Source organism: Myotis myotis, unplaced genomic scaffold, assembly GCF_014108235.1.
Source record: "Myotis myotis isolate mMyoMyo1 unplaced genomic scaffold, mMyoMyo1.p scaffold_m19_p_12, whole genome shotgun sequence".
NCBI lineage: Eukaryota > Metazoa > Chordata > Mammalia > Chiroptera > Vespertilionidae > Myotis > Myotis myotis.
In genome coordinates, this window is record NW_023416316.1 from 56,171,789 (window position 1) to 56,193,689 (window position 21,901).

General features: G+C 39.3%; 1 protein-coding gene across 1 annotated transcript in view; it reads left to right on the forward strand.

Moving 5' to 3' along the window:
- Positions 1 to 21,901, forward strand: part of CCDC171 (coiled-coil domain containing 171) — a 252,847-nt gene that overhangs the window by 21,421 nt on the left and 209,525 nt on the right. The window contains exons 5-6 of the mRNA XM_036331206.1: positions 1,852 to 1,983; positions 8,199 to 8,345. Of these exons, the coding sequence (XP_036187099.1) occupies positions 1,852 to 1,983; positions 8,199 to 8,345 (279 nt within the window). The remainder of the gene's footprint in view (positions 1 to 1,851; positions 1,984 to 8,198; positions 8,346 to 21,901) is intronic.

A 21,901-nucleotide genomic window follows, 5' to 3' on the forward strand; every position in this document is an offset into this window, starting at 1 on the left:
ATTCACTGAGCCAGACCAGCTAGGGAAGTTACTTGATCTTGATGTGATCTTGATCAGCTGCTTGGTAGGAGAACTCTGCTTTGATTTTAGGCCATTGGCTTTGAATTGATCTGAACAGAGACCCTTGGGAAATTAGGGATTGAGTAGGAGTCACTATTTAGCCCTAGGGGGAAAACGCCTCCACATTCTTGTGATAGCTTTCCATTAGTGAAAGTTATAAGAGTAATCTTTAGCCCTGACCGGTTTGGCTCAGTGGATGGAGCGTTGGCCTGAGGACTGAAGGGTCCCAGGTTCGATTCTGGTCAAGGGCATGTACCTTGGTTGCGGGCACATTCCCAGTACGGGGTGTGCAGGTGGCAGCTGATCGATGTCTCTCTCTCATCGATGTTTCTGGCTCTCTATCCCTCTCCCTTCCTCTCTGTAAAAAAATCAATAAAATATTAAAAAGAAAAAAAGAGTAATCTTTAGTACGCAGCTCTATGCTGTTGTTAGGTGGATACAGGAAGCTTCCCTTCTCTCTCAGAAACCACAGAATCATTCTCTTTGTGTGAATGGGGACTGAGTTTTGAACCTTGTAGGTTATAATATTTGGCTTTCAAGAAACCTGCAAGATTTTGCACTAACTTAGATCTAGCAAATATAGTACGACTCAGAAAACCCGAAAAGAAAAGCCAACAGTGTTTATCTGTAGAACTAGAAATTAATGACAGTCCAAACTTCTTAAAAAATATTTTTTGACTTCTCAAATTCTTTACACTCTAGAATTTCCTTATCCTGACTCCTTCCTAATCCCCTTTTGGAAATACAGTGTTTTCTGCCACATTTATATATACACTAGAGGCCCAGTGCACAAAATTCATGTACTGGGGGGGGGGGTGTTGTCCCTCAGCCCAGCCTGCACCCTCTCCAATCTGGGACATCCCTCTCACAATCCGGGACTGCTGGCACCCAACCACTCACCTGCCTGCCTGCCTGATTGCCCCTAATTGCTTTTGCCTGCCAGCCTGCTCACCCCCTAACCACTCCCCTGCCAGCCTGATCAACGCCTAACTGCTCCCCTGCTAGCCCGATTGCCCCCAACTGCCCTCCCTGCAGGCCTGGTCCCCCTCAACTGCCCTCCCCTGCTGGCCCAGTTGCCGCCAACTGCCCTCCCCTGCAGGCCCGGTAGCCCCCAACTGCCCTCCCCTGCAGGCCCGGTAGCCCCCAACTGCCCTCCCCTGCAGGCCTGGTCACCCCCAACTGCTCTCCCCTGTAGGCCTGGTCCCTCCCAACTGCCCTCCCCTGCGAGCCCGGTAGCCCCCAACTGCCCTCCCCTGCAGGCCTGGTCGCCCCCAACTGCCCTCCCCTGCTGGCCTGATTGCCCATAGCTGCCCTCCCCTGCCAGCCATCTTTGACCACATGGCGGTGGCCATCTTGTGCAAGGGTGTGATGGTCAATTTGCATATTAACTCTTTATTATATAGGATTATTAGGGATAATCTAAACAGTTTGCTCATAGGTAATCAGGTATTTCCATATTATGTACTTTACACATAGATTTATGTGTTTTTGTCTCTTTATCATATAATACATTTTGTTAAAACCTCTGAAGTTAAAAATTTCAGAAAAATTGGTTTAAATATATGCCTATGTGTGTATATATAAGATGTTCCTTATATTAAGTAGGTAAGCATAGCTTCTTATTCAGATCTATATTCTGATGATCACAATATAACAGTTCTATTAACATAAATTGTAATGAGTTTTAACAAGATAGGTAAGGAGAGTTCTTTGCACATTAAAATTGGGGATGAAGGAAGAAAGCTAACTTTTACTGATCTGATAGTAAAGCAAGATTTTATTCATATAAAGGAAGCATTGGAGAAACATCAGCAGGAGAAGAATGAAATGGACTCTCATATCAGGGAGACAGCGCTGGAGGAGTTTAGATTACAAGCAGAACAATGGGAAGCAGAGAGAAGAGAGTTACAGTTTATAGTACAGGTATTTTTAAAATAATAACACAATTCCTTAAGTATATCTTCTTAATGCTGATGATATTAAAATTACATTAGTGCAATAATTGATTGGTTTGCTCAAAGGGAAAATAATTCCTAGTCTTTGATCTCTGGAAGATGTTTCATTTGTAATTACATGACAATATGGGCAACTGTTACCTAGAGGGACATTTCAAAATCACATAATTTGTTTTTTTAATCTTCAACTGAGGATATGTTTTTATTGATTTTAGAGAGAGAAGAAGGGAGATAGAAAAAAATGTCAATGTGAGAAACATCAATAGGTTTCCTCTCATACATGCCCCTACTGGGGATCGAACCTGCAACCTAGGTATGTGCCCTGACCTGACGGGGATTGAACCCACAAGTTTTTGTGTATGGGTTGATGCTCCAAGTTACTGAGTCACCAGGTCAGGGCTACATTTAGTATTTTATTTTTCCAATTTAACATAATTATGTGAGACTGTTAGCAGTCTTTAATAGCCTAAAGAAATAGAATAATGTCTATCCACTATACAGTACATTTTGAGACTAATACAAAATAATGATTGTAAAAGAAAATTAAAATGTTAATATTTAAAAAATAGAAGAAATAGAATGAGTTTTGTATTTGAAATGATGTGTACAAATCTAACACTGTAGTGATTTTGAACTCTTTTTAAGTGGTGTAGTGCAGATTCTTAATCATCTATTAACCTCGCCCCCCGCAACACAGAGATTCTCCTTCACATAGTCCAGTTTGGAAATCACTGATTACATCTAACCCCCTTTAAGGATGAGCAGATGGAAATTTATGATTTACTTAGATCATAGACTGAGTGATTAATGTGGGAAAAGACTACAAGTCTGCAGATTCTCACTCCAGTGTACTTTGCATTTGTTCAGAAGATTATATGTAGGTTATTTTGAAGGAGAGATAGGAGAAATTCAAGCTGTGAATTCACTAACTAATTTAAATTTTCAAATAAATTTCTATCATTCCTCTATTATTTTGTGATGATAAACACTATCATATTAGTTCAGGTGTAAAACGCTGTGATTAGACATTTATATTACTTACAAAGTGATCACCCCAATAAGTCTAGTACCCATCCAACACCATACATAGTTATTACAATACTAGAGGCCTGATGCACAAAATTTGTGCAAGGGCCTTGGCCCCGCCCCTGCCCGCTGCAGCCATGGCTGGGGGCCTCTGCTGCCTCTGCTGTGGCCCCCGCCCACTGTATGAATCTGTTTCTGTTCTGCTTGTTTATATTGTTTTTTAGATTCCACATATAAATGAAATCATTTGGCATTTGCCTTTCTCTGACTGATTTCATTTTGTAGATGTGACTTTTGGTGCACTTTCTTTGGTCAATCCTATAAAACTCAGATGAAAAGTAGGTGGTTATACCAGAATTTATATTACTAAGTACTAAAATAATTTAAAATTCTGTAGAATTAGTCTTTAATTATTATGTATAGGAAAGAATAGAGGAACATAGTTTATAATTACTACTTCCATTTGTAAGGTAACTTATTTTATAACTGAAATGTTCAGAGCTTTGTCTTTCAATGTCTTATCCTTTTTATAGTAACAAAAGAAAACTGCTTTTATTTATTTGTTTGTTTGTTTATATTTTTTGTTAATCCTCTGGTGAGGATTAGATGTGAGGATTGACCTCGTAAGCACAGTTGTGATTTAGGGATAGCTTGGAAGAAGTTACATGAAAAGGAAGTGTTCAAGAAGTTTGCCTTAAATGCTTTAGGGCAACAAGGAATATTTTTTTGCCATTTCCTGAGAAACTGTTCACTGGTGCCCTGTGTAAACAAATGGCATAGAAAAATGGCACTGGTACTGCCTGTTTTCCCCCCAAACAGGAAATACCTTAATATTGAGTTTATAAAGTTACTATGTATTGTGCTCATGGTAAAAACATGCTCCTAGTTTAGGGAAATTTAAAAGCAGAAAGTGAAGGTTTTGCTCCCTCCCTCTTCAATCCCACTCCTCATCTAAGGATATATAAACATATATTATTGTATTTACATAGTGAAATTAAATGCCTCAATAATACTTGATGTCCATCTTTTAATTTTCTTAAATTATTTTTGTTGTGTTTGCATGGTATTCTGTCATGTGGAAGTTCCTAATATATTTAAGGAATTCCTTATTGATGGGCATTTTATTTTCTTTAAATTTTTTTGCTCTAATTATAAATGATTCACTAACGTTCTTATTTATATCTTTAAGCTGTTGTAGAAGTGATTCAGCTGTGTTTATGCCTAGAAGTATTGATAAGTATTATCCAGCGTTAGTCCCAGTTTATTTTTTACAGCAGCAAACACTTTTTTTTGGTTAATCCTCACCCAAGGATATTTTCTCCATTGATTTTTAGAGAAAGTGGAAGGAGGGAGTGGGGGGAGAAGAGGAAAGAGAAATGAAACATCGATGTGAGAGATACACATAGATTGGTTGCCTCCTGCACACGCCTGCAGTGGGACCGGGGATTGAACCTGCAACCCAGGTACGTGCCCTTGACCAGGAATCGAACTTGTGACCTGTTGGTGCATGGACCAACACTCTAACCACCTTGCCACACTGGCTAGAGCAGCAAACACTTTTTGATTGTAGAACTATGCTGGCTTTGGGGATTTAGAGAGGAGAAGCTTGTCTTGGCTCTTTCAGGAGATAACCATGTACTAGATTGTGAATAGGTGTATTGATATATTTCCTAAGCTAGGAAGAAGTACTTTCGTTCTGATACATTTCTAACTCTGCTTCTATAATTCTTCAGAACTGAAACCATATTTTGGAGTCTGAGAGATATTGTTTATATGAATACATATGAAAAATCATACTTTTGGGCTATGTTTCTGGAAGATGTAGAAAGAAAGCAAATTTATTTTCTAACAGCACAATGTGGTTTGCTGTAATGTTAAATGTCAGTTCTAACACAGGCCTCATTTTAAAATATTTTAAGTTCAACACCTCCCTCTAGTGGAAAGAAGAAAAACTCTCTTAACTTCCAGTGTTCTTAGTATGATTTTATTTGTTAAACACACACACACTTTTTCACTGTAAGGATCCAAGTAGCTTTTGTTTGGATTAGAAAATAAATTCTTTGACAAAATGGGAAAAAATTTCTTGGAAGGAGGCAAATTAATTTTGTATGAGATGTTTTATGGTTCTTTTTAATTTTCTTATATGTTATAATGCACCCCAGACTTGGGTTGTATTGATAAAACCATAAAATTAAAACAAATATTTGAACATATATAAAATAACCAATATCCAGTATAACCAATAAATTCCATTAATATAGCTAATATGTACCTTCTAGATCATGTATTTGTCATATTTGCTTCAGAATTAAAAACAAACAATAAATTGTTAGATTATTGAAGACTATTCTGAATCATTTCACCCTCCCACCAAAACCCTACCCCCAAAAGATGAACATTATTTTGAAGTTGGTGTTCAGTTTTCTGTCTGTGTACATTGATAGTATATCATATTATTTTATGATTCCTTGTTTACAGAATATCATACAATATGCATTTTTGTGCACCTATCTTTTTCATTTGTTTTATTGATATTTATTCAAGTTAACAAAGTAACTCTGGCTCATTCAGTTTAACTTATGTATAGTATTTTATCCTATGCATATACCATACTTGATTTATCCATTACTTGATTGATTGAGACTTAAGTTCTTTCCAAGTTTTAATTATTACAGATAGTGCTTCTGTGAACATCAGGTACTTTTGTTTATGTGGGTATGTATTTAATGCATATGCAATTTAATGCATGCCAAGTTGTTCTCCCAAATGGCTATACCAATGTGAGAGAAGACTGTATTTCCTCTTACGTCTCTTGAACACTTGGTATTTTTCGGATTTAATTTTTTTGGCAGTAAGATGTATATGAAATTATATCTCATTCTTGTTTAATTTTCTATTTCCCTGACATTGAGCATGATCTGTTTATTGGATATTTATGTTTCTTTTGTGAACTGACATTTTATATTTTTTCTTTTGGATTGTTTTATATTTTTATTTATTTTTGAGGAACTTTTTGTATATTTGGTTACCAGTCCTTGGTTATTAATATCCCTATTGCAAACATCTTTTTTTTTCTTTGTGGAGACAATTTACATTGTGTTTGATATATAATTTGAAATTTTACGGTACTTGAATTTATCAGTCTTCATTCATAGTGCTTGTAATGTCTTACATAACCTAAAATTATAAAGAGAATATATATTTTTTCTCTATATAGCATGAGATAGGATCTAATTTTATTCTTTGCCAAGTGCATAGCCAAATGTCCCTGTGCCAGTTATTCAGCTCTCTATTCTGTTGCCACTGAATGATTTATAATGTTGTCTGTTTCACATACCAAGTTCCTTATATCTAAGGCTTGGTTCCTGGGTGTTCTGTTCTGTTCCACTTTTATATCTATTTATGAATAAATTATAAATTTATTATTTTCATAGGTTTACAGTAAGTCTTGATCTCTAGTAGGTCAAGTTCCCCTCTCCTTATTCTTAGTATTTTTGGGGGGCAAGAGGAGAATTATTCTTAGCCTTTACTGTTCCATGTGAGTTTGAGGATTGGCTTCTTGTATGCCACCAAACATCTTGTAATTTTGGTTGGGATTGGATTACACTGCTAGATTTATTTGGCAAAGAGTTGATTTTCTCAGTGCATATTACTTCTATTTTCCATTCTTTTATATTTTTTCTCTATTTTCTGAAGGTATTTTCTCAATTTTATATTGCAACCTTTGTATTGCATTTTTATTTCTGCTTTTGGGTTTTTAATTTCCAAGAGTTCATTTTTGTTCTTTGACTATATCTTTTTACAGTAGACTCTTTCTGTTTCATGTTTGTAATATCTTAACTTTCTATGAATGTAAGTCGTACTTGTTTTGAAGGTGTTATTTTTCCCTGCCTCCCTTGATTATCTTTATTTTTTTTTGATCATCATTTTTATTTTTGGTGTTAACAGTTCAGGCACATAGTGAAGGTTGTTAAAACAACAGAAGTCCAGCCCTGGCTGGTTTGGCTCAGTGGATAGAGCATCGGCCTGCGGACTGAAGGGTCCCAGGTTCGATTCTGGTCAGGGGCATGTGCCTTGGTTGCGGGCACATCCCCGGTGGGGGGTGTGCAGGAGACAGCTGAGTGATGTTCCTCTCTCGTCGATGTTTCTAGCTCTCTATCTCTCTCCCTTCCTCTCTATAAAAAAATCAATAAAATATATTTAAAAAAACCAAAACAAAAAAACCCAGAAGTCCAAATTATCCTGATAATTTAATCTTCAGATATATTTTTCACATAAGGAAAATTTGACAGACTTGAGACCCTTAAGTAACATATGAAAATAACATCAAGTCACTTTTTTTGAAATTGCTTTAGAAAAGTTATATCTTTGCTTTGTTTTATTAATTTAATTAATGCAATAAATTAATTTAACTACTCATTAAAACCCAAAGTTTTAGAAATAGTACATTATTCTAATTTTATCCTTGTAAATTATGAGAAGTATCAAAATTGAATCTAGTTAGTAAACTCTTTTTCCAGGATAGAGAGGGACATTTGTCAGGGTGATTTCTGAGTTTATTTGGAAAAGGAGATTGAGGTATTTAAGTAGAAGAGTGCCTGTTATTATTTGTCTTTCAGTAGTATAACAGAGATTTGAAAAGTTGAAAGCTGGAGAGAAAATGAAACACAGCCATCTAGTGGATGCAACTTTAAGAGCTGTAAACTATAAGCATAAAGTACCATGAGCTCTCATCAAAATCTCTCATGGGTTATTCTGAGGCATCCAGGCCAGTCATTCCTTATCACCCAAGGAGCATCGTCCACCTGTATTACTAAATACTTTAAAATTTTAATGAGAGGGGAAAACATTATATATGGCATTCTGTAAAGATCCTCAGAGGCCATTTGAACTAGCATAGCATTTTAGTAAGCTATACATGTTTCAGTTGTAATATGTATTAATCAGATTTTAAAAATTGTAAACCTCCAGTAATGCTTCTACAATACATGTATATCCTGAAACATTGCTGGAAAATAACTTGGCCTCTCTGGCCTATGCAAATTAATCTATTGTTCTGGTCTAAGCACAGATTTAGTTACTTATTGTCTACCACAGAATACACATTCATCATTGTTGGCTTATACATTCTGTTGATGCAAAATGAATGTTTTCCAGGAGCAAGATAGTGCTGTACAAAGTATGCACAATAAAGTAGAAAAATTAGAAGCTGAACACATGGATTGCTCTGACCTTTTACGGCGACAAGCAAGTGAACTTGAACTTAGCACTCAACGAGAGGAACGTCTTCGAAAAGAATTTGAGGTATACTTTCTCATTCTTTTATAACATACTAGGGACCCAGTGCACGAATTCGTGCACATTGAAAGGAACTGTGGTAGGCACAGGGGGGGCGGGTCTCGGCCCATCCTCTGCGCCCCTGCCCGGCTCTTCCTGCCACAGCCCCTGGTTTCCTCTCTGCCGGCAGCCCTGCTCCCACGTGCTGACAGCTTTGGCCCTGCTTGCACCCACTGACAGCACCAGCAGCGGGTGCGAGAGGCTGGCTGCTCCGGCACCGGCTGTGGGTGCGAGAGGGGCCAGCGGCAGCAGTGGTTGTGAGCAGCAGCTCCAGCGTTGTCAGCGGGTGTGAGAGGCGGCTGCCGGCCCCGATTGCCCCTCTGGAGTGGGGGTAGGTGGAGAAGCCCTGAGGGGCTATCGAGGCCGGCAACTGCCACTTGCACCGTCTGTGACGCTGAGTGATTGGGGCTGGCGCTGGCAGTGGGCACAAATGGCAGCTCTGGTGCTGGCGGTAGGTGTGAGCGGGGCTGGCACCGGCAGCAGGTGTGAGTGCCAGGTGGGACCATGGCATGGGGGAGCAAAGAATTTTAAGTAACTACCAGAGGCTCCCCCTGATGACAGCGACCAGTGCCCCACCTTGGTCTGGTGCCCCTGCTCACCTCCTCCACCATCCCGCCGCGGCTGACGCCTGCCACGTTCCTCGCTTTGCCGCCTGCTGCTGATGCCTGCCATGTTCCATGCGTGCCCCCTGGTGGTCAGTGCATGTGATCGCTACCGGTTGTTTGGTTGTTTGGTTGTTCTGCTGTTCGGTCTATTTGTATATTAGCCTTTTATTATATAGGATATATGTTTTCAGTCAGTAATTTCAGGTCAGAGAAAGTTTTACTGTACAATAAGATAGGAAACTGCTTTTTAAGCATTTATTTATATAGAATATTTGGCTTTTTTGAAAACTTTTGAATCTGAGTAAATTATATTTTGTTTCTAATTTTTAATATTAATTCTCATGAAATATTGGGAAAGTTTTAGGGTAAATATTTAAATTATGAGGTTGAAGAAGCAATACAGGGAAAGATTTTATATACATAATATTAAATTCTAAGTTTGTAGTTTGAATCATGAATTCTAGCTACATGATTTTGTGGACTAGTTCTCAGAAAAGCCTAGATGGAAAAGGGATATCAGTTTACAAATGAAAAATAAAAGTATGATTTTATGAATGATTAATACTGATAAACATTTTATTTATTTATTTTTTAAAAAAATATATTTTATTGATTTTTTTACAGAGAAGAAGGAAGAGGGATAGAGAGTTAGAAACATCAATGATAGAGAAACATCGATCAGCTGCCTCATGTACACCCCCTACTGGGGATGTGCCTGCAACCAAGGTACATGCCCTTGACCGAAATCGAACTTGGGATCCTTGAGTCCGCATGCCGACGCTCTGTCCACTGAGCCAAACCGGTTAGGGCTAGCTACTTATAAACATTTTAATTAATCTTGAGAGAGATTGAATTTATTTGTTAATTCGACTTCTTTTTGAAATTTCCTTTTGCTTGGTGGGAAATTAAATATTTTACTAGATAGCCCTTGCTGGTTTGGCTCAGTAGATAGAGTGTCAGACAATGGACTGAAGGATCCTGGGTTTGATTCCAGTCAAGCGCACATATCTGGGTTGTAGGCTCCATCTCTGGCCCTGGTCAGGCGCATGCAGGGTGCAGGAGGCAACCAATTGATGTGTCTCTCTGACATTGGTGTTTCTCTCTCTGTGTCTCTCCCCCTCCTTTCCACTCTTTCTAAAAATCAATAGAAAAATATCCTTGGATGAGAATTAACTTAAAAAAGGTAAAAAAATTTGTTTTTACTAAATATAGAAGTTTTCCTAAACATAACTTATAACTATTATTAGGAAAAGAAACCTTTATAAAGAGTATTTGTTGATAAAATGCTACAGGTACTCTCATTAAACTCACTGTGTCATTTAATTTTGTTTTGGGAATTTTAACCAAAGAAATATATAAAGGCAAGAATAGCAATAAGAATTACAATTTTTAGAAAGAAGGAGGTCTGATTTTTATTATTATAGATATATTTATAACCTTCAATAGTCAAGAAAATCAACTTTAAAATTATTAATGCTAGTAAGACTATTTAGCTAGGAGGCCAGAAAGAAAATAATATCCTATATAATAAAAGGCTAATATACACATCAACCAAATGGCGGAATGACCGGTCACTATGATGCGGATTGACCACCAGGGGGCAGATGCTCAACACAGGAGCTGCCCCCTGGTGGTCAGTGCACTTCTACAGGAGGAGTGCAGCTCAGCCAGAAGCCAGGCTCTAAGGGGAGCGGGCCTAAGCCGTCAGTTGGACATTCTCCAAGGGCTCCTGGATGGCGAGAGGGTGCAGGCTGGGCTGAGGGACTCCCCGAGTGCATGAATTTTGTGTACTGGGCCTCTAGTCCTATGTAATAAAGAGGGAATATGCTAATTGACCCTCATTCCATCACAAAGATGGCATTACCCACAGCCAATAAGGAGGGAATATGGTAATTGACCACCTCACCCTCAAAGATGGCGGCGCCCACAGCCACAAGATGGCAGCGCCCAGTCCCCTCGGCCCCCCAGCCACCCAGGGCCACCCGAGACTCAGGTAACCAGGGCCGGCCGAGGCTTGCGCTGCCGGCAGTGGCAGCAGCAGAGTTGTGATGGGGTGTCGTCTTCCCCTGATCACCAGTTCGCCTCCCACCCCTGAGGGCTCTCGGACTATGAGGGGGCAGGCTGGGCTGAGGGGACCCCCCCTCCAGTACATGAATTTTCATGCACCGGACCTCTAGTATGATAATAATTATGTTTATACTAGAGGCCCGGTGCATGAATTCATGTTTGGATGGGGTCCCTCAGGTTGGCCTGCAGAGATTGGGCCCCAGCTTGCGTCCCCAGCCTCACAGCCCCACAGCCCCACAGCCCCTCCTGGCACTCTGCCTTGGCCTGGCGTCACCTGCTCACCTGCTCCACCATCCCACCTCGGTCCCACTCTCATTTGGGCCCATTGGGGCCTGCAGCACTTCTGCTGCTGCCCGCTGCCAGCACCGTGTCCCCGACGCCCGCCATGTTCCACGTTGTCCCCTGGTGGTCAGTGCACGTCGTAGCAAGTGGTCAAACTCCCTGTCTCCACCTGCTGTCTGTCCTGCCCCCTCACAGTCTTGGTCACACAACTGCTCAAGGGGACAATTTGCATATTAGGCTTTTATTATAAAGGATTCTTACATACTAGCAATAATCAGAAAATAAAATACTAAAAAAGTTTTTTTCACCACAGTGACAAAAATAGTAATACAATTAAGAACAAATACATTAAAAATAATGAAATTTAACTGATAGTCTTAAAAGAAAATGGCAAGACATTTTATGAACATTTAACATTGTAAAGACAAAAATTGTCCCCAGATTATATTATGGGTTAAAGCTGTTTGAATGAAAACTTTAATGGAATTATTTTGGGAAGACAGATTCTGAAATTCATGTGAAAGACTAAAGAGCCAGATGAGAATATTAAAACATTTTGATTATTTACGAGTGGGACTTACATTATCAGAAGTGAATACATACTGTAAAGCTTCAGTGACATATCAGTTGTCATTTTTGGTTGTATGCAACAGAAACCAACTTTGGTTAACTAAAGAAGGGACTTCAGTGGAATCTTATTCACAGAATCAGAAGGCACACTGTGAGGAATCAAGCTCAGAAAGCATGAGCCCCAGACCTAAGGGTCTCTGAAGCAGAAAAGATGGATGAATTTGGGGTAAACTGGTATCAATAATTTTCACTCAAAAGTAACTTTATTCAAAAGTTACAAAATCCAGGAAGAGAGCATTTGATTGAAAGAAGTCATTTGCCCCAAATAAATCCCTCTCAGTTCTACTAAAATTGAAGCCCAAATACATTCTTATAGAGAAAATCAGGGTGCTGGTACCATAAAAAGGGAAAAAATTGTTGCGTGGCCAAAAAGTACAATAACTTCAAGACTAGACTTTCTATTTTTCATTAGTACTACTTTTAAAAATTTTTGTTTTTTAATTACAGTTTAGATTTAGTCTTATTTTTTAATTCATTTCAGATGTACAGCATAGGGGTTAGACAACCATATATACTTTATAAAGTGATACCTCTGATATTTCAAGTCCCTACCTGGTGCCATACATAGTTATTACAGTACTAGGGGCCCGGTGCACGAAATTCGTGCACTGGGTGTTTGTGTGGGGGGGAGAGTGTCCCTTAGCCCAGCCTGCCCCCTCTCACATACTGGGAGCCCTCAGGCGTTGACCCCCATCACCCTCCGATCGCCTGATCGGCCCCTTGCCCAGGCCTGAGGCCTCTGACCCAGGAATCGTGCCTGGGCAGGGGACCCCCATCTCCCTCTGATCGCTTGCTCCATCCCCCGCCCAAGCCTGACGCCTCTGACCCAGGCTTCAGGCCTGGGCAAGGGGACCATCATATCCCCCCAATCCCCGGCTCCGCCCCCCACCCAGGCCTGATGCCTCGGCCAGAGGAGTTGACCCTCATCACCCTCCGATCACCAATCACCGGATTGGCCCCTTGACCAGGCCTGAGGCCTCCGGCAGAGGTGTCAGGCCTGGGCAGGGGACCCCCAGCTCCCCGCGGTTGCAGGCTCCGCCCCTGCCCAGGCCTAATGCCTCTGGCCTAGGCGTCCAGCCCGGGCAGCGGGGACCTGCAGTGGCAGCAGGGGGCGCCGCGATCGTGGGCTTCGCTTTAGGCCCAGGCAAGGGACCCCTAGCTCCCGGGACTGCCAGCTTCGACCGTGCCCAGCTCCCATCGCTGGCTCCACCCCTACTTCCTGCTATCACTGGCCAGGGCGGCAAAGGCTCCTGATTCTCCGATCATGGCTGGGGGGCAGGGCAAAGGCGGCCCTGGGGCCGCCTTTGCCCTGCCCCCCAGCTCTTAGCTCCCCCCTGGGTTTCTTTCTGATCACTGTCAGTGGCAGGGGGCTTCTTCCTGCTTTCCCTTTCGCCTCCCTGCATTGTGCCTACATATGCAAATTAGCCACCATCTTGTTGGCAGTTAACTGCCAATCTTAGTTGGCAGTTAATTTGCATATAGCCCTGATTAGCCAATGAAAATGGTATTGCCGTACGCCAATTACCATTTTTCTCTTTTATTAGTGTAGATTATTGGTTATATTTTCTATGCTATACTTCACATCCCTGTGACTGTTTTGTATCTACCAGTTTACTTCTTTACTTCTAGATCCCTTCACCTTCTTTTACCCAGGCCCCAACCCTCCTCCTCTCTGGCAATCATTAGTCTGTTCTCTGTATCCATGAATCTGTTTCAATTTTGTTTGTTCATTTAATTTGTTTTTTAGATTCTACATATAATTGAAATCATATGGTACTTGCCTTTCTCTGTCTTACTTTACTCACTTAGCATAATACCCACTAAGTTTATCATGCTATTGCAAATGGTAAAATTTCATTTTATTTTTATGGTCAAGTAATACTCCATTGCATATATGTATCTCCACATTTTTATCCACTGGTCTACTGATGAGCACTTGGGATGCTTCCATATCTCGGCTACTGTAATAATCCTGCAGTGAACATAGGGGTGCATGTATTCTTTCAAATTAGTGTTCAGGTCTCTTTGCAAATATACCCAGAAATGGAATTGCTGGGTCATTTTTAATTTTTTTGAGGAACCTTCATATTGTTTTCCATAGTGGCTGTACCAATCTGCAGTCCTACCAAGAGTGCACGAGGGTTTTCTTTTCTTCACATCACTTGTTTTTTTTTGTTGTTGTTGTTGTTTTTTCCTCTTTTTTCTTTTCTTTTTTCTTCTTTTTTTTTAAATTAAATCTTTATTGTTCAGATTATTACATTTGTTCCTCTTTTTTCCCCCCCATACCTCCCCTCCTCCCAGTTCCCACCCCACCCTCCGCCCTCACTCCCCACCCACTGTCCTCATCCATAGGTGCACGATTTTTGTCCAGTCTCTTCCCGCATCTCCCACACCCCTTTCCCCCCCAGGAATAGTCAGTCCATTCCCTTTCTATGTCCCTGATTCTATTATAATCAACAGTTCATTCTGTTCATCAGATTATTTATTCACTTGATTCTTAGATTCACTTGTTGATAGATGCATATTTGTTGTTCATAATTTGTATCTTTACCTTTTTCTTCCTCTTCCTCTTCTTAAAGAATACCTTTCAGCATTTCATATAATACTGGTTTAGTGGTGATGAACTCCTTTAGCTTTTCCTTATCTGTGAAGCTCTTTATCTGACCTTCAATTCTGAATGATAGCTTTGCTGGATAAAGTAATCTTGGTTGTAGGTTCTTGGTATTCATCACTTTGAATATTTCTTGCCACTCCCTTCTGGCCTGCAAAGTTTCTGTTGAGAAATCAGCTGACAGTCGTATGGGTATTCCCTTGTAGGTAACTGAGTTTCTTTCTCTTGCTGTTTTTAAGATTCTCTCTTTATCTTTTGCTCTTGGCATTTTAATTATGATGTGTCTTGGTGTGGTCCTCTTTGGATTCCTTTTGTTTGGGGTTCTCTGCGCTTCTTGGACCTGTAAGTCCATTTCTTTCACCAGGTGGGGGAAGTTTTCTGTCATTATTTCTTCAAATAGGTTTTCAATATTTTGCTCTCTCTCATCTTCTGGCACCCCTATAATTCTGATGTTGGTACGCTTGAAGCTGTCCCAGAGGCTCCTTACACTATCCTCGCATTTTTGGATTCTTTTTTCATTTTGCTTTTCCGGTTGGGTGTTTTTTGCTTCCTCGCATTTCAAATCATTGACTTGATTCTTGCGCTCCTCTGGTCTGCTGTCGGGAGTCTGTATAATATTCGTTATTTCAGTCCGTGTATGCTTAATTTCTAGTTGGTTCCCCAATATAAGATCGAGGGTCTCATTAGTTTTCTTGTAGATCTCATTAAGTTTATCGGTGGCTTCTAAACAGTTCTTGAGAGACCTTAAAAGTGTGGTTCTGAACTCTATATCTTCCATTGACAATTTTGTCCTGTTTCTTTGTCTCCGCATTTTGTTATGCTTCCTTGGTGCACCCCCTAGTGGTCTTTGTTCGAGGTCTTATAGTTAAATCTTGATTGTTGTAGCTAATTCCAGGGAGGGTTTGACCTCCAGGCCAAGTGGCTATGAGAATCAGCTGTGTCAGCAGTGAGAGAACTTCTGTCCTCTAGGGAGGTGCTAATCTAGCCTTTGCCTGAGGCTATCTGGCAAATGCCTCTGTGCAGGGCTTGGGCGGGGCGGGTCGCACAGGATCAACAGGGTGGGCCGGAGAGAGCAGTTATGGCGGCTCTCAGTCCTGTCCCCAGGGGCTCTGCCTCTCTGAGTCCCAGCACCCGCTGCAAAGCTCAGAGAGAAAGCTGCACTCGCTCTGACCGAAGCCAGACAGTCCCGCTTCTCCCGTTTGAGTCTGGGTCCCTAGAGACTCGCCCGGATCTGGAGCTCAGAGTCTGCGACTCCCTCCCGATTGAAAACGCCAGCCGCGCCCTCCGCCGCCAGCCCGCTCCGCGCACTCCGCACCTCAGAATTTGACTTCAGCACTGTGCCTCCTCTGAGTGTCTGTATGCATTTCTCTTTCCTCCTAGTTGTAGGACTTCCACTCAGCCAGCCTTCCTGTGGTTCTGGGTGATGTCCCTTCCGTTTTTTGGTTTCACTTTTGAAGTAGTTGTTCAAAGCGGCGAACTCCGGCGTTAACCTATGCTGCCATCTTGGTTCTCCACATCACTTGTTTTTTGTTGATTTATTGATGATATCCATTCTGACAGGTGTGAGATGACATCTGGTAGTTTTAATTTGCATTTCTCTGATGATTAGTGACAGTGAGCATTTTTTCATATGTCTATTGGCATCTGTATGTCCTCTTTGGAGAAGTCTAAGTCCTCTCTCCGCTTTTTAATTGGATTGCTTGTTTTTATGGGGTGTTGAGTTTTATAAGTTCTTTATAAATTTTGGATATTAACCCCTTATGAGATATTTCACTGGCAGATATCATCTCCCATTCAATAGTTTGTAAGAACAAACCAATAGAACAGAATTGAAAGGCCAATAGTAGATTTGTAAGATATTTATAAAAATCTAGTATATTAAGCCTTGGCCAGGTGGCTCAGTTTGTTGGAGTGTCATCTCGTACATCAAAAGATTGCAGGTTCAATTCCTGATCAGGGTACATACATAGGTTTCAAGTTCTACCCCCTGTCAGGGCGCCTACGGGCAGCAACTGATTGATGTATCTCTCTCACATCAATTCTCTCTCTCTCTCTCTCTCTCTCTCTCTCTCTCTCTCTCTCCTTTTCTCATTCTCTCTCTAAAAATCAATAAAACATATCCTTGGGTGAGGATAAAAAAATTTAGTATATTAAGATATTTCAAATCCGTTAGGATACGACAGATTATTCAGTGAATCGTGTTGAAACAATTGGTTAACCATTTGGTACAAAATAAAATTAGATTCCTATCTTACATCATATTCTAAAATAAATTCCAGTTGGATTAAAAAGAGTGAAATATTAAAAATGATGCTAAACTAAGAAGAAGAAAATTGGGATTAATTTTCTCTGTTCTCTTAGTGCTATATGATTTACTACTAATCATAAAAGCAGTGGAACAAAGTAATAAAGAAATAGATTTATGGTTTTGACTATGAAAATTAATATCATATGTAAGTGAAACCCTCCACTAAAGATAAAGATAAAAGAGAAAAATATTTACAGCAAAGGGTAAATATATTTCTATTTCTATGTCTCTATATCTCTGAGCAAACTGCAAATAACATTGCCCTTTACTCAGCTGGCAAAGAATGCAAGTGGGGTAGATTAGGGAGAGAGGAGTTTGGTTTTAGATATGTAAACTGACATGCTCATTAGACATCCAAGTGGAGATGTTGAGTAGGCAGTTGAATATGTGAGTATTGATCTTAGGAAGCCTTAATGTAGGGACGATAAGGAGATGTGTGCCAAATATTTCATTGGGAAATTTTGAAATGCTATGATTTATATAGGTCTTTTCTCTGTTTCTTTAGTTTCTGCAAAGGGTGATCTGCTAGTTTCCCTTTCGGTGGTTATAAAATGGAAGAAGGAAATGGAGGGAGAGTCTGGGTATCATGTTGTTCAGTAGCAGACTTTGCCGTGGTTTCAGACTTGTGTACCCCTCTCCCTGCCCCCTCCCTGTGTATCCCTCTGTCCATGAGCCTCTGGTTCAGAGTCACACTCTCCAGATAATAAACCTCCAGTTTGTGCAGTGGTTCTGGAGAGGTATTTTTTGGCTATTTGGGGTGCAGGTGGATGCCTGGAAGTTAAACTTGTCATATTGATGATATTAAAAACCCCCAACAACTTGGAGTTATAGTTTACATGCTACAAATTAACTTATTTATAGTGTATCATTCAGTATTTTTTAGTATAGTCACAGAGTTGTGCAACTGTCACGATATTTATTTTTAGAATGTTTTCAGCACCTCAATAAGAAACTCCATACCAAATAGCCATGACTCTCCTATTTCCCTTTCTCTCTCAACCCTAAGCAACCATTAATCTACTTTCTGCATTTATAAATCATTAATCTGCGTTATTCTTTTATAGATTTGCCTATTTTGGATATTTCATATTAATGGAATCATGCAATATTTGGTCATTTGTTATGGACTTTTTTCACTTAGAATGATGTTTTCGGGATTCATCCATATTGTATCATATATCAGTACTTTATTCTTTTTTATTACTGAATAATATTCCATTGTATTGTATACCACATTTTGTTTATCCCTTCATCAGTTGATGGACATTTGTGTTGTTTCTTCCTTTTGGCTATTATGAGTAATATCTCTGTGTACATTTGTGTACAAGTTTTTGTGTGGACATGTTTTCAGTTCTCTTGGGTGTATAGTTAGGAGTGGAATTACTGGATCATGTGCTAACTCCATGTTTAGCTTTTTGAGGAACTATCAGAACATTTTGCACAGTGGTGGTACCATTTTACACTTCGTGATTTGCATCTCTCCAATGACTAATGATGTTGAATATCATTTTATGTGATTATTGGTCATTTGTATATTGTTGAAGAAATATCTCTTTAGCTCCACTGTCCATTTTTAAGGGGTTATTTTATCATATGAATGTAGGATGTCAATAATAGGGGAAAGTGGGTGTGGAGTATATAAAGGCAAGTGTGAACTTGGCAAAGATAAAATTATTCACATTCTTACCACACATGGTCTAATTTTACGTAAGTTTAGAGGACCAGTAAAAATGAGATTATATTCTAAATAATATTTTTAGCTTACTTGTCACTTGTGCTGAACATTTTTCAGGCCAATAAATTCAGTAATATATCATCATATTTTACATAATCATTTAAAATATGTAGTTTGTGGATGGCCTATTAAAAAAAAAAGGCATAGAGGGACTCTCTGGCTTCTTAGTCTAGCGGAGTTGGGCCACGGCCACTTTGTAGCAGGTTTGGGGTAGGAGCTGGTCCCAGACCAACTTTGGGCCTGGGGAATTTGTCTTCAACACCTGTGGGGGTGCAGCGGCCTGAGTTCTAAGCTCATGTTGAAACTATAGGTCCAAGTCATTGCAACTGGAATGCTGTGGTGCTGATATTTTAACTGACTTATACCAACTATCACTCTACTCTTTACAACGCACCAATAGTCTTCTATAACTTGTGGCAGCCATGTGTCTGAGCATCATCACAGAAGTTAGAGCAGTACCGAAGTGCTGATGGTAAAAGGGCAGTGTAGCAGTTGCTTTCTATTCATCTTTTAATTCTCACAACTCTATGAAGTTGATACTATTCTCTAATTTTACAGGTGAAGCAACAGGTTTGGTATTGATTCAAGATCCCATCACTAGGCGTAGCCCTGCATAAGAAGCCTCACATGTAACTTTTTGGCTATGTGACCACTTATCTCTCTTGAGATTTAGTGTCCTGGTGTAACAGTAGAAATATTTAAACAGGTTAAATATTTCTCCCATCTTTTGGGGACGAGACCATAGTCCCGCTATTAAGAACATAAGCTCTTCACAGCATTTAATTACATAGAACCTACAGACGTTCTCCAAAATCTGGTACAAAGGGAGCATGTGTCCTCACATTGGGTGTTTTCTATGAAGGTGGCACAGTGAGCAGTAAGAGGGGTGTGAAGGGCACCGTGGTGCTGGGTTGTTAGAATAGAAAGCACTGGAACTGATGAGGAAGGTTTTCGCGCGGGAAGAAATGGGATGCAGCACGATGAGCAGAGCCCGGTATGTGCTGGCAGTTCTTGCTGTTGCCCAGCTCTGAATGTCTGCACAGACCTCATTGTCCTGAAGTCTTAAATAAAGGTATTTAATATTCAAAAAAAAGAATAGAGTTAAAGTTCTGAATATACTTAGAATTTAAGAAAATCATTTAGAGTCACATTAGGATGCTGGAAAACCCTCTGATCATCACTAAACATGTTTTAATTGTCTTAGAGGTGTGAAAAAGTACTAGGTAACAGTGATTTCTTTTTGTTGATAAAATGCGTGGTAAGCCAATTTAGACTCCATTGAGGAAATATCTAATGCCTAAACTTTAGGATTTGTTTTTATAAGTTAGTATTGATTTAGTCCTTACAAAATATTTACTTGCCCCAATTTTTTTTTTTATTGATTGATGTTGCAAATATAAAATTGTTTCAGGATAGTTTTATTTTATGTGTGTATGCTTTTTTTTTTTTTTTTAGCTACTCTGTAAATACTTTTGCTATTACCTGGTCTCTACTTTTGGAGAATTTGAAGTTTTGAGGGTAATCCAGATAGTCTCTTTTATCATTTTATAAGAATTTTATAAATAGACAGGTGTAGTCCTTTGACTTACCTATGATTCTTCACCCTTAAAAAGTTTACTTGTTATTTTAGGGAATGTATTTTTTATTGGCTATTTGCCCAGATGATGACATAATAAAGGAGAAGGTAAATTTTTGAAGAGCATTTAATTCTGGTTTTTACATTCAATTGTGGAGACATTAACTACTAGTAATTCTAGGTACTTAAGAAATTGTCAGTGGTATTTAAAAAAAAGGTTTTTATTGATTTTTTTTTTTTGAGAGAGAGAGGAAGAGAGAGGGATAGAGAGATAGAAACATTGATGAGAAAGAAACATTAATTGGCTGTCGCCTGCACACTCCCTACTGGGGATCAAGCCCACAACCCAGGCATATGCCCTGACCAGGAATCAAACTGGTGACCTCTTGGTTCATGGGTTGACACTTAACCACTGAACCACACCATCAGGGCTGTCAGTGGTATTTTTAAAAAAGGATTATGGGATAATAATAGAGAAGGAAAATTGTTAAAATTTTAATTAACTAGAATACATTATATAATGTCAGTAATATCAGGCTAAAGCAACAAATATAGTAGACATTTAGTCTAATAAATATTTTAAACTTTAGTGAAGCTTTTCAATAGTTGCATTTCATGAAAGAGTGATTTCTTTATGTGCTTGGGCCAAAGAAGTTCATATATATTTTAAATCTGATAAGGTAAATACCATTGTGTGGCTTAATCATCCTAACATGAATCAATGGTTTCTTAGATTAAAAAAGCAAATAAACTCCCAATCCAATTTCATAAATGTGGTGCTGGATCCCCAGAACCAAGGGAAAAGTGAACTGCAAAAAGAAATATCCATGGCTTTTATAAACCTTCCTACAACTAGGGAAGGTATTTTTTTTTTTTTATCATGGGAAATAAGCTTAACTCAATAAGAAAAGAGAAAAGAGAAGATGCAAACCTAATTCTGAGAGAACGCAAGATCTTGTGAAGATTATAGCGGAGAGAACAGTCTTTGCAAATAAGTGCCGAATTGCTTCTGTCAGTCATATTCTATATTGTAGTAATATAAAGGGTAAAATGTAGCTGTCTTCTCTACCTGTATACTCCACTCAAGTGAAAAAGGAAAAGAAAAATGAATCTTACTTTTCATATTGTCCATGAAGGCAACTTCATGGGATTCATCTTTTTAAAGCCAGCGTGTGTTTGTAGGAATTATTTTTAAAAATCCATTTGTGTTGATTACTAGCAATAAAGTAGGTAAATGATGAAATCACTTGGTTTATATAATTGTGCTTATAAGTATTATACATTTTCGTATTTATGTTTATAGTGGGTTATCAGATTGTAGACTCATTAAAAAATGTGTTAAATGCTTAAGTTTTTGTTGCCAGAAAAGGTTTTTAAAAATGATTTGTAAAGATGCCAAATTAATTACCATGCTAATGAGAATTTGTGGTCTATGAAGTTTGTTCCTGAAATTTCCTAGTTTTACTATCAGGTTTTTATACCTAAAACTAATAGAAAACTTTTCCCCCTATTAAACTACTTTTCTTTGTATCTATCATCTGCCTATCTATCTATCTATCTATCTATCTATCTATCTATCTATCTATCTATCTATCTATTTTCATTGCCATTTATCCCCATCTATGTCCTCTTCCACCCTCCCGCTAATCATCACTCTGTTGTTCATCCCTCCTATTTTACAATTTGAGTGGTATATTTCATTATTCATT